Source organism: Denticeps clupeoides, chromosome 8 (assembly GCF_900700375.1).
Source record: "Denticeps clupeoides chromosome 8, fDenClu1.1, whole genome shotgun sequence".
NCBI lineage: Eukaryota > Metazoa > Chordata > Actinopteri > Clupeiformes > Denticipitidae > Denticeps > Denticeps clupeoides.
Genome location: NC_041714.1, coordinates 19,587,263 through 19,599,847, shown reverse-complemented (window position 1 = coordinate 19,599,847; position 12,585 = coordinate 19,587,263). Strand labels below are relative to the sequence as shown.

Below are 12,585 nucleotides of genomic sequence, written 5' to 3'. Positions count from 1 at the left end.
AGAAATGGAACAGAGGTCCCGGCTCTGTATAGGACATCTGTGTAGGACAGTGATCTGTTAGAGGAGCATGTGCTGTGCTGTAAGGGTCAATGTTTATTGTTAAGATAAAGATAAAGTGTATTTTAAACCTGACTTTTATTTTTATTCTTTTTTTTTTTTTTTTTTAGCCTGACACCTGTTGGTGCCGGGACAAACATATGGACAACCAACTGAGGGAACAATATATCAATGATGGTGACTGTGCACACGACAGTCAGTATGCGAAATGACATCATGGTCTGCATTGCCATGTTAAAAGCTGATGTATGATGTCTGAACAACGCGGGTCCGAATTTTGTCGAAGTAGCCACCTTCATACATTTACATTACATTTGTGGCATTTATCAGACCCCCTTATCCAGAACGACTAGTAGTTACAGGGACAGTCCCCCCTGGAGACACTTAGGGTTAAGTGTCTTGCTCAGGGCCACAATGGTAGTAAGTGGGATTTGAACCTGGGACTTCTGGTTCATAGGCAAGCGTGTTACCCGCTAGGCCACCACTACCCTTTTTTCTTTATCCGATATTAACCATTTAAGGTGCAAACATATGAACTACGGAGTACAGTCATGAAAAAACATTTTTTAGAACGACACAAATACTGCTTTTCACAAAGTTTGCTGCTGCTGCAGTGTTTTTAGATCTTCTTGTCAAGCATTTTATATGTATCAATGGTTTTTATTGACAGTTTATGCAAAGGGAGCCTGTCATGGCTGCCCACTGCTCACCAAGTGTGATGGTTAAAAACAGAGGACACATTTTGTTGTGTCACCGTGTGCTGTGCTGCAGTGTCAGCAGTCACTTTACAAATCACTGTAAATCACTTTACAAATAAAAATCCATTCTAGCTATTAAATGTTAAAACAGCCCCTTGTTATCTAAAGATTAATTCTGACTGGGAAGAATTGATTTCCAGATATCTGGAAATACAGTTTGTACTGGTGATAATGACGTTCTGAATATCTTTAATTGCCATTATGGGCCAAAAGTTTGGACACACCTTCTCATTCAATGTGTTTTCTTTATTTTCATGACCATTTACGTTGGTAGATTCTCACTGAAGGCATCAAAACTATGAATGAACACATGTGGAGTTCTGTACTTAACAAAAAAGTGGAGACCTGGACTCCACAGTCACCGCAGCTGAACCCAGTCGAGATGGTTTGGGGTGAGCTGGACCAACAAGTGCTAAACACCTGGGAACTCCTTCAAGACTGTTGGAGAAGCATTTCAGGTGACGACCTCTTGAAGCTCATCGAGAGAATGCCAAGAGTGTTCAAAGCAGTAATCAGAGCAAAGAAACTAGAATATAAAACATGTTTTCACTTATTTCACCTTTTTTGTTAAGTACATAACTCCACATGTGTTCATTCATAGTTCTGATGCCTTCAGTGAGAATCTACCAACGTAAAAGGTCATGAAAAGAAAGAAACCACGTTGAGTGAGAAGGTGGGTCCTGTACTGCGTGTAAAGTGAACTGGAGATGTTTCGGGGTCCCGCTGCTGACGTCACGTCTGGCGGAGATTGGCTGCCGGGCCGTGACAGAAACTCCTGCCCTCGCACAGAAACTTTTTAAAGGACTTTTTCCCCCCTCGTCCCCTCAGTCCCGGCAGCCCCGCGTCGCGTCGTCTTTAACTTCATCTCCGCTTTTACTTCTTTTTCTCTCCTTCTGACAGCAAGAGTTTTGGAGACTTGTTTTAAAATCCCTTTTTTTTTAATTCTCTCCGTCGTCGCCGCACTGTGAATGGATATGGCCCGGCTGGGATGGAACTTTTTACTCCCGGCGCTGCTGCTCTTCTCGCCGGTCCCCGTCGCGTCCGACCAGGGCGGCTTCCGGCGGCTCTACGTGCTGCAGCCGGGACCGGGCGGCTCGGACCGGGTCCGCGTCAGCTCCATCTCCTCCGCGCAGCCGCACGCCTACAGCCTGGAGCTCACGGCCGGCTTCGGCGGCCAGGTCCGGACCCGCAGGACGGGCGGCCAGGCGAGCCCGAACCTGCCGAGCCTCCCGGTCCGGCAGGAGGCTCCGTTCGCCAGACCGGCCGGGTAAGGAGCACGATGTCGCAACGCTACAGCCTCCCAATGGCAGCGCACAGGCTCCTTATTTAGCAACGATCGCCACCGAGACACCCCGAACACGACACGGGGGTGACACGGGGAGGGGTAGGGGGAATTGTGGGGGTTACCTGGACTCTGACTCCGGCTCTGGGTGTTGTTGCAGGGTGAACGTCTGTGGAGGGCAGTGCTGTCACGGGTGGAGCGTGGCCCCGGGATCACAGAGGTGCACCAGGCGTGAGTATCCCGCCGCGAACCCCCTCTTCTCACTACCACTAACCAGGGTGCTCGTGGCGCCTCGACGGTCGCCCGCCAAGCGCTTCGTTCTGCTCCAGCGCCAGGCCTGGACCCGTGGCGCGGGGGGGCCCCGAGAAAGAGAGGCGCCTCGGCTAGGGGCCCCGAGTGCCGGATCGCTTTCTCCTGCCTTCGGGGACTCCCCGGCGGCCTCTCTTCCCTCGTCGCTGGCGTCTGGGTTTTGTGGGTCCCCGCTCCTCGCTCCGGGTGGCCCGCAGAAAGGGCCTTTGTGTGTGTTGGCACAGCGGGGTCCCGTGTTTCTGCGTTTACGACTCGGGGGCCCTTCGCCGGTCGCGCGCCATTAAGTGTGCCGGAGTGTCCGGACGGCGGCTTTTGTTCCCGAGGCCCCCCGAGCTCTGGCCTGGCGAGGGGAGGGTGAGGAGAAAGAGGCTCTTGTTCCATCTGCACCGGCGTGGCCCTTTGATTGGTGCCGTTTGATGTCGGGGCCGCCAGCTCGTGCCGGTGCTCCTACCTTACTTTACTATAGACAACATGGCTTTCTTGGACCCTTTGATTGCCGTAAACCAGACCCGACGCGGCGTAAAGGTCGAGATAAAGGTCGAGTTCCTGGTCGGAGCGCTTCCCTTCGTAAAGACGCGGTAAACGAGTAATTGAGGTGTAATTACACGTTAATTCACAGCCCCGTTCTTAGCATTTACATCATTACATTTACAGCATTTTCCAGAGTCGCCCTTCTCCAGAGCGACTTACGCTCAGTAGTTACAGGGACAGTCCCCCCACCTGGAGACACTCAGGGTTATGTGTCTTGCTGAGGGACACGATGATAGTAAGTGGGGGTCCCTTCACCTGTCTTCCGGCAAAGTTTGGGGTGGAATATATGCCCGGCTGTAAACCCCCCCGACCCGCGCTCCGCTCCCCCTGCAGAAGCGGGGGTCTCTAATGGAAATAAGCGGTGTGTGTGCCTTGGCGCGGCCTCACACGCGGGCAGAAACGCCATTTCAAGTCCGCCGGCGTGACCCCCACCTGCCTCCGGCGCAAACAGAAGCTCCCTCTCCCCCGCACAGGACCGCCATTGTCCCGGCGCGCAACGTGCGCCTGAGACCCGGCGTTACTCAAACAGGCCCGCGCCTTTCATTCAAACGTCTTTTAATCGTACGCCGCCGCGCCGAGAGCTGCTTCGGTGTATCCGACTAATTACTTTACTTTACTTTACTTTACTTTACTTTACTTTACTTTACTTTACTTTACTTTACTTTACTTTACTTTACTTTACTTTACTTGGCAGATGTTTTTTTTATCCAAAATGACTTTCAAGAGGAAGACACCAGCAATTCTCATTCGGTTTCTATAGATTTATACAAATACAAATACAAATAAATAAATATAAAATAATAATTCTTTCTTCGTCTAGCACTTAACAATCTCCGAGCATGCTCTTTTCTGACAAGTTGGGCCTTATCAGGGCTCTTAGTTTTTATAAACTCAATATTCTATAGAAATCGAACGACAATTGCTGGTGTCTTCCTCCTGTAAGTCGCTTTGGATAGAAAGCGTCTGCAAAATAAAGTAAAGTAAAGTAAAGTAAAGTAAAGTAAAGTAAAGTAAAGTAAAGTAAAGTAAAGTAAAGTAAAGTAAAGATTTTGAGTTACAAAACTAAGAGCCCTGATAAGGCCTGACTTGTCAGGAAAAGAACATGCTCGGGAATTGCTAGACGAATTTTTAAAAATGAATTAATTAATCAATCTACTAACGAATCTATTTATTTATTGATGTATTTATTTGTGCGGTGTGTGTGTGTGTGTGTGCATGTGCGTGTGTGTTAGTGTTGGACGCGTCTGAAATGCTTTTTAAACAAGTGGGTTTTCAACTGCTTCTCTAGGGTGGTGGTAGTCTACCTAATAAGCACCGTATACGTTGCCCATTAACTGCAACTCCACTCACCGTATTGAACTGGGGTTTGAAAGCAGAGGACATTGTGTAGGAGGGGAAAAAAGCCGCTCGTGGGGATGTAAAAAACGCGACACGCCGCTGTCACTTCGACGGCGGCCTCGTCATAATGGCCCGTTGATGAGCATTTGAGGGGTAACGTGTGCCGAGCGGAGATAGCGGCGCTTAATTGAGTCCGACTCGGGCCCGGCCCGCCTCGTCGCTGATCGGATTTGTATGGCCGCGCCGGAATGGGGAGAACGGGCCCTTTGTGGGGCCGCTGAGCGCTTGCAGACGATTTCCAAAGGACGTAATTACGAACAGCTTCGCCGAAATGTGCTTGCGTGTCAGGTCGTCAACAGACGTATTGTGCAGCGCGCACGAACAGCGGACGTTTTACAAATGGCACATAAAGCTCGTGGGTACAAATACGGGAATCCGTCGGTTCGGGGCCTGATCGAGACTCCGAGCATGATTCCCATTTACGTTTACGGCGTTTACCAGACGCCCTTATCCAGAGCGCCTTACAATCAGTAGTTACAGGGACAGTCCCCCCCTGGAGACACTCAGGGTTAAGTGTCTTGCTCAGGGACACGATGGTAGTAAGTGGGATTTGAACCTGGGTCTTCAGGTTCACAGGCGAGTGTGTTACCCACCAGGCTACTACCAACCCGAGCGGCCGCTTGTGACAAGCGTACACCAATTAAAAAAAATATAGAATAACTCTTTCCTCGTCTGTCTCCTCCCTCTCCTCCCCCTCCCTCGTTCTCTGGCTGTCCCGGCTGTCTCGCGTGTCTCTGAAGGACAGCTCTGGATGCCGGCAGCCCGGCAATTATGCGGATAGACTTACAAAGGTAACGTTGTGCTGCTTCTCCTCGGGAAGGCGGAGGCCGCGCCGACCACAGGCGACTTAACAAGGCCAGCGGTGAATAAAAGCCAAAGAAATGACCATTTCAGTACGTCCGAGCTGCGGTGGTGGCCTAGCGGGTAACACGCTCGCCTATGAACCAGAAGACCCAGGTTCAAACCCCACTTACTACCATCATGTCCCTGAGCAGGACACTTAACCCTGAGTGTCTCCAGTGGGGGACTGTCCCTGTAACTACTGATTGTAAGTCGCTCTGGATAAGGGCGTCTGGTAAATGCTGTAAATGTTCTCAGAGAACATCACGCGCGCCGACACATCAGTGCTGGTCGTGTCCGTAGCTCCATCTTCCGTGACCAGGTTGTGTTGGCCACGCCCGCAGTCCTCGCCCTGATTCGAGATCCCGGCGGCCCTCCGTGCTCGGTTCTCCTCTGAACGCATGCATACCGCGCATTTCTCTACGCTCACAGCCTGCTGCCAAGAGCAGACAAGCATGTGTAAGCAGTTTCTGCTCTGGAGACGGGGGGATGAAGAAAGAAACAAAAAGGAGGGAGGGAGGAGAATAGGTTGAAATAAACAAGTCTGCCGAAAATAAGAAGAAAAAAAAAATAGCAGAAGCTGAATTGAGAAATGCTGAATAATATTAAGGAATATATGTCAGTCTGAAATGATTTTGAAAGTAAAAACTTTTTTTACTTTTATTATCAGACTAAGCTAAATTATTAAGCCAGTTCATTAAGTCTGTTTGCTGATGTATTGAATGGCCACAATGATTTTGGGTTTACGTGAAATGAGATATGAGTTGTTATTAAATGCTGATACTGGTTTTAGTGTACTTATTTTTGAGGTTTTGACGTATGAAATGCGGAATTTCACCTTTCATTTGTTTAATGTGGTCCGAAATATTAGATTTAGTGACGATCTAAAACAAACCTGTTGCTAAGTTGCACATTCGCAGCCAGGTAGCACCATCCACAGGTGCTTCCTTATATGACACCGAATAAGCCTTCATAACCTAACTAAGGCTTCGTCCGTTTATTAATCCCAATGACACGGACAACGTTGTTCCTAGAAATATATGAGAACATTTTTATTTAGTCTTTGATCAAAACGTACTACCATTAACCCTGAGTGCCTTCATCTCGCTCCTCCTCTGTAGTTTTTACACAAAGCAGGGACAGATGTAAGACCCTTCAGCCGCAACATGCACGGAAGAGCGAACTCCCCACTTCCCCGCTGTTATGTTTTAGGCAGACAGCTGCGTCCAGACTCCTCCAGGTAGAGAGGGCCGTGTCCAGAATGTAAATACAGCCGATACGCCGCCGAGCAGATAATGGAGGGAGGCGCGCGCCGCCGTGTTATCGTCCGGCTGATCTCACTGGTCTGTAGGTGAAGCGGCAAATGGAATGTCCCATCGTGTCCTGCGTTTCTACCTGGTTTCCACCGCAGAGGAACATCTGTGCTGGCCAGGTTGTGTGTGTGTGTGTGTGTGTGTGTGTGTGTGTGTGTTGGACGCCGACTCAGGGGCTCGCAGGGCTTGACAAGTTATTGCTTTGGCCAGGTTCGCTGGCCTGGTATCAGGGCACGTGCTGCACCAGTCTAAATGAATGCAGCGCATGCAACACCGGGCAGGGTTTGTTCTCTCCGTCCTAAAGATTTATGTAGACCACACTGGCCGATTCATTTGCCATATTTCGCATTATGATGCCTTAGCTTTGTACTTGCCGGTGTGAAATGAAAACCCCAAAATGATCAACATCCTGAAAAGGGTTTTGGAAAGATTTGCAAAAATATGACTTTGCAAAGGAATCACTAATGTTCACTAATGCCATATCAAGTATTAAAAGTGAAAGTGATGCACAGCACACGGTGACACAATGGAATGTCTCCTCTGCCTGTAACCCATCACCCTTGGTGGGCAGCCATGACAGGCGCCTGGGGAGCAGTGTGTGGGGAACGGTGCTTTGCTCAGTGGCACCTCGGCGGATCGGGATTCGAACCGGCAACCTTAGGCCAGTTTCGACCAGCTTCCTTCTTCAGGTTCCCACGTTGAGTACCCATGACCCTCCGATGACCCTTTGTTGACCAGTTTTCAAGGAGAACTCATTCATTCTGAATTGTTTTATGCAGTGATCGCGTAACAAACTTTTATATGTGTTATTTTTTGGGGGGACTTTTATGCTGTTATGTGTCTAATGAAAGGGGTGTGCATACAGAGGCTGGGATTATGGCAAATTGATGTGTTCTGGTAAGTGAGTTAAAATGTTATATAGAAGAATATAACACTAATACACTCCAGCTTTTTCACTTTCAACCACTTCCGGACTCAATCCCCACAGAATCCTTGCACAAACCTTTTTAATAATTTTACAATTTTTTTACTCTTTCACATTTTTTTTAACATTCTCCTTTCACTTTACTCATTTGCACACATTTACCCCACCCATTACACATATATTATGTTAAATATTTTATGGGTGGTAGTGGCCTAGTGGGTTAGACACTCGCCTATGAACCAGAAGACCCAGGTTCAAGTCCCACCATTGTGTCCCTGGGCATGACACTTAACCCTAAATTGCTCCAGGGTTACTGTCCCTGTAACTACTGATTGTAAGTCGCTCTGGATAAGGGCGTCTGTTAAGTGCTGTAAATGTAAATGTAAAAACAGTGTAATTTTGGTTATGTTTATATTTGCATATTGCTTCATTGTATACTTGCAATATTTGCAAAATTGAGGTCTATAGCAGTCGCCAAAGTATTTCACTGCATACCATGAATGACTGTGTATGTGACAACTAGAATTTGAATTTGAATTCTAATGATTCTGTCTTGCTTCTGATGGTCAGCTACGTTGATGGCAGGGGTGGGAGTATTGACAAAAAATGTATGTGTATTGTTTTCTCAGTATTTGCTGAAATGCCCCCTTTTCTTTAGACAGTCAATGGCATAAAAGTCCCTCAGTGTCACAGCCTGCACCAATCAGCCTGACAACAGGGCTCTAATCACAGGAGCTGTCGCTGATCAGGCGTCCGTGATTAGAGTTAGTTTGTGTTTTCCCCTTGTTCCCTTGTGCCTTTTTTCTTGCCTTTAATTCTTGTTTAGCTCCCCAAATGTCAGACTTCTGTGCTTCCTCTCCTCACTGACCCCCAGTTGTGACACATAAAAGAATGTTAGTACCTCGTATTCTGTTTCATAGAAACCGATTATCAGCGGGATATGAAGATTGGGAATAGAATGCAGAGGATGATGAAATTACAATTTCTGCTTAGAATCACCAAAAAAAAAAAAAAATGGAATGATTATATATTGTTCTTTGTAGAATATTGCTCAATTCCACAGGACAATGTGATGTCCTCGAAGCGAGGGGGTCTATTCTAAATGAATTAGCCTCTACTGAATGGCCCCCATGGCTGCAATTTGATCATATTTCTGTAGACCTGCACTCAGACTCGGGTTTAGCGGTTTTGAGTGATTTATGTTCCCCGCTTCATTTAGCACTCAAACCGGCATTATTTAAGCCTTGCCCTTGTCGGTGAACAACGCCACTGCAGACAACCCCAGACTGTGAGGGGGCTGTTCGCTAAACAGATGGTAGTCTCACAGCGGTCTGGCAAGGTGCAAAAACACAAATAAATGAGGGGAAGAGATGAAAGATGGAGAAATAAGAAACAAAGAAAGCTATTTACACAGATTGGAAGGAAAAGCGAAAGGCCATGCCTCAGGTAGAAAGTAATGAGGTGGGGTATGAAGAATAAAAACATCACTCAGCCGTGGGGGTGGCTGATGCAATCCTCGCCCCGTAACTGTGGGAGGAGTTCGCTGTCGGCTGTGTGAGTAAAGTGGAACCGCACCGGACATGCATGCATCGTGCAAGGATGGCTCGGGCTCATCCAAGGCCTACTCACCAACTCCAACGAACTTGAAGTTCAGCAGTGGGTTTGCGAAGGTCGGCTTTAGAGGCGCTCTGCGTCAGTAAAAAAGTTTTAAGAGTGAGTAGACATTTACATTTACATTTACATTTACAGCATTTACCAGACGCCCTTATCCAGAGCGACTTACAATCAGTAGTTACAGGGACAGTCCCCCCTGGAGCAACTTAACCAGGGTTAAGTGTCTTGCTCAGAAACACAATGGTAGTAAGTGGGATTTGAACCTGGGTCTTCTGGTTCACAGGCGAGTATCTTACCCACTAGGCTACTACCACCCTATTACGTGGATCACATTTTCTTTTTCTACGCTTCCACCGCGAGGAAAAAGCAGAAAAGCAGAAGCATAACATGTCCGCATAAAGAAAGACATGATTTATTTGTGAGTAATCATATCTTAAGGAAAATGGGGATCTGGCAGCAGCTAATGAGGCCAAGCGGTTTGGCGGCATGATGAGGCCACGCCCTCCAGCTCGCTGGCCCAGCGGGGGGGCGCCGGCCCAGAGGTGCTTCCTGCTCCAGTTCTGGAAATTTCTGCCGGAGATGTGTGTGTGATCTCATCCGAGCGGCCTTTTGTAGTTGCGTAGATGCGTCATCCGTGTGTGTGTGTGCTCTTTGTTCAGCGTCGCTGCCGGGCACGTTGTAGTAGGAAAACGACGGCCTCGGCTTGCTGATGTATAGCGCCTAGCTGGCGTTAATTATGTAGCCGGCGGCCCCCCCGGCCGATCCCCCGACACACACTGGCTGCGCCTGTATGATGTCACCCCCCCGAGTCGGAGCAGGACCCCTGAGTACATCATCGCTCAGCTTCGGTTGACCTGCAGGAAGAGCTCTGACCTTTTACACTGCACACGGCACTTTATCATCACATCTCGCCGTACTTCTCGGTCCTGTTTTATTTAGTCCACGCCGCTGTGATGGCCCTTACTCATCCTGCAGCATCGTTCATTATTACCATGTGTGGAACTGAGGAAGGCCATATATTATTCTTCATTTTGTGTGTGTGTGCGTTTCTAATGTTTCCATGTGAGCATGTGGCTCATTTTCTTCACTTAAGTTATTTCCTTCTTCTATGAGGTTTCCCTCATCACCATTAGGGCTGCATGACATTGGGAAATAATCACAGTTGAACTTTTTTTTCTCAATGTCTGCAAGACATTTACACTTTTGAAACATAACATTGGAGAATTACACAAGTACACTGCATTGTGCTATACATAACGTATGGGGAGTTGTCTTCAGAAGGAGAAGAACTAACTACCCTCCCAGCCATTTTTGTTGGTGTGTAATTATTTCGGACATCCAGAAGAACAAAATTTTAAAGGGGAGGAGCCCATGTGGATGATTGACTGCTCCCAACGTGCCTTGCTTTATCATTCTGGACAATATCACCCACCTCCTGTCAACTCATCACATGCGCAAGTGTAGCATAGCATCCATCTTCGCCCCGTCCTCCTCCTGACTCCTGTGTGTTTTCTTTGCTTGTAATACACATTCTTCACACGGCTGTCAGAGAACAGCTGTTATAGCGATCTCAGATCTTCATCTCCACCATCAGACCACACTTCCTTATTATTAGCTACGTACACAGACAGAAACCTACAACAGAGGTATAGTTGTTTTTGGCAGGCTGTTTTAATATTAGTGTTGCTGTAGTCTTTTCGTCTAGCTGTCATTTTACTTATTATTAGTCTTAGTCATGTTCAGCCTCATTTTAGTCTGGTCAAGTTTCATTTTACTAAAACTATGAGCCTTTTAGTCTTATTTTTGTCAGAATTATCCATGACTATTTTAGTCTAGTTTTAGTCAACGAAAACTGATGACATATTAGTCTAATTTTAATCTCTTTTCTCTATTTAAACCAGTCAATATAGTACAAGCGTCTAGTAGAACAGACAAAAGCAAAATTGTCATTTAGTCAAACCCATTTCATAATTAAACCAAGGTTATCTTATTATTATATTATTCATGGCCGGCCCTAACAAATTTGTGGCCCTAGGCAAGATTTTAGGTGGCGACCCCCCTGCATTGCAGAAAATTCCACTGCTAGTGTAGATTTACTCACAATAATAGCTTTGTCTTAGAAATTCTTTCATTTAAATAAACCAATAGCAAATTTAAAATTCTTAATAAGAAATAGTAAAAAATTAATTGTAGAAATACTACTTGTTCTGAACAGGGGTTGTCAGTGAACAGCCTGTAAAACCTACAGACACTCAGCATTGAAAAACTGATGCTAATTATCTGGGTAACGTTCTCTAACAGCCGTCAAGTTGTCATTGTGTCAAACAAGTTGTGACTATGTTGTAACATTGAAACACAAGATGATTTACTAACAGAAGATGAATTATTAAGATGCTTGAAGTGATGGTTGGAGCTCCTATGAATGGGGTCAATGAAATATTCGGATGATAAATTTCTGTTTAAATTTCTGTCATAAATGTCGTTGATGAAAATATCTCGTAAATTCAAAAGGTGCCACCATTATGGCTCACAGTAAAATGCAGTAGCATGGCATGCTGTGATAAACTGTAACAAGGTCCTTTAAATAATCTAAATAATCTGTGACAACTGCAGCACTTGTCCAAAAGCAGTACTTTGTCTGCCTGCACCACTAAATCATGCATCCTTTGCAGTATTACTATGTTATGTACAAAATATGGAATTTTATTGCTGACACAATACATTTACACAATGTATAATTGTAGTCCCCAAGACACCACACTGGCTCTTTAGAGGTTCCAGTTGTGTAAAAAAAAGAAGAGGAAGAGAAACACTGGACCTATAGAGCAAAATTTAATGCTGTTTTTGACAACAACTTTCATGAAGTGAAAGTGATTGTCATTGTAAAACACTGCAGCACAGCACACAACGAAATGTGTCCTCTGCATTTAACGCATCACCCTTGGTGAGCAGTGGGCAGCCATGACAGGTGCCCGGGGAGCAGTGTGTGGGGACGGTGCTTTGCTCAGTGGCACCTTGGCGGATCGGGATTCGAACCGGTGACCTTCTGATTACGGGTCCTTTTCCTTACCTGCTAGGCCACGACTGCCCATATTACATGAATGATCCTTTATGATGTGACGATAAACAAGACAAGACACGTGGTGGTAGTACCCTATGGGGAACACACTTGCCTATGAACCAGAAGACCCAGGTTCAAACCCCACTTACTATGCATTATGCATTACTTAGATTTCAGAATGCTTGTGGGTCATAGACGTATGGTGGTGGGTTTGCAGACAACTGAGAGAAAAAGACGAACCTTTGCAGACTCTTATTTCCCCCACAGACACGTGGCCACTGGAATGGATGTAGAGTATTCTTCAGTCTATTAATATGTTAATATAATAATAAGATAACCTTGTTTTAATTGTTGTTTTAATTTTTGTCTATTCTACTAGGTACTTGTACTATATTGAATGGATTAATTAGAATTACATTACAAAAGAGACTAAAATACAAATTTTAGTCTCTACTAAAATACAAAACTACACTAAAATATTGATGGGTATTTCTGAC

The 12,585-nt window shown here is 46.2% G+C and overlaps 1 protein-coding gene across 8 annotated transcripts in view; it reads left to right on the top strand.

Moving 5' to 3' along the window:
* Positions 1 to 1,672: 1,672 nt before the first annotated feature.
* ltbp1 (latent transforming growth factor beta binding protein 1) overlaps positions 1,673 to 12,585 on the top strand; it is an 88,604-nt gene continuing 77,691 nt past the window's right edge. For 2 of the 8 annotated variants that reach the window (XM_028988642.1, XM_028988638.1), the window contains exons 1-2: positions 1,690 to 2,082; positions 2,258 to 2,328. In XM_028988642.1, the coding sequence (XP_028844475.1) occupies positions 1,784 to 2,082; positions 2,258 to 2,328 (370 nt within the window). In that variant the 5' untranslated portion in view covers positions 1,690 to 1,783. Of the gene's footprint in view, positions 2,083 to 2,257; positions 2,329 to 12,585 lie in introns of all 8 variants that reach the window. The other 6 variants (XM_028988641.1, XM_028988640.1, XM_028988637.1 and 3 more) reach the window with 6 other exon arrangements.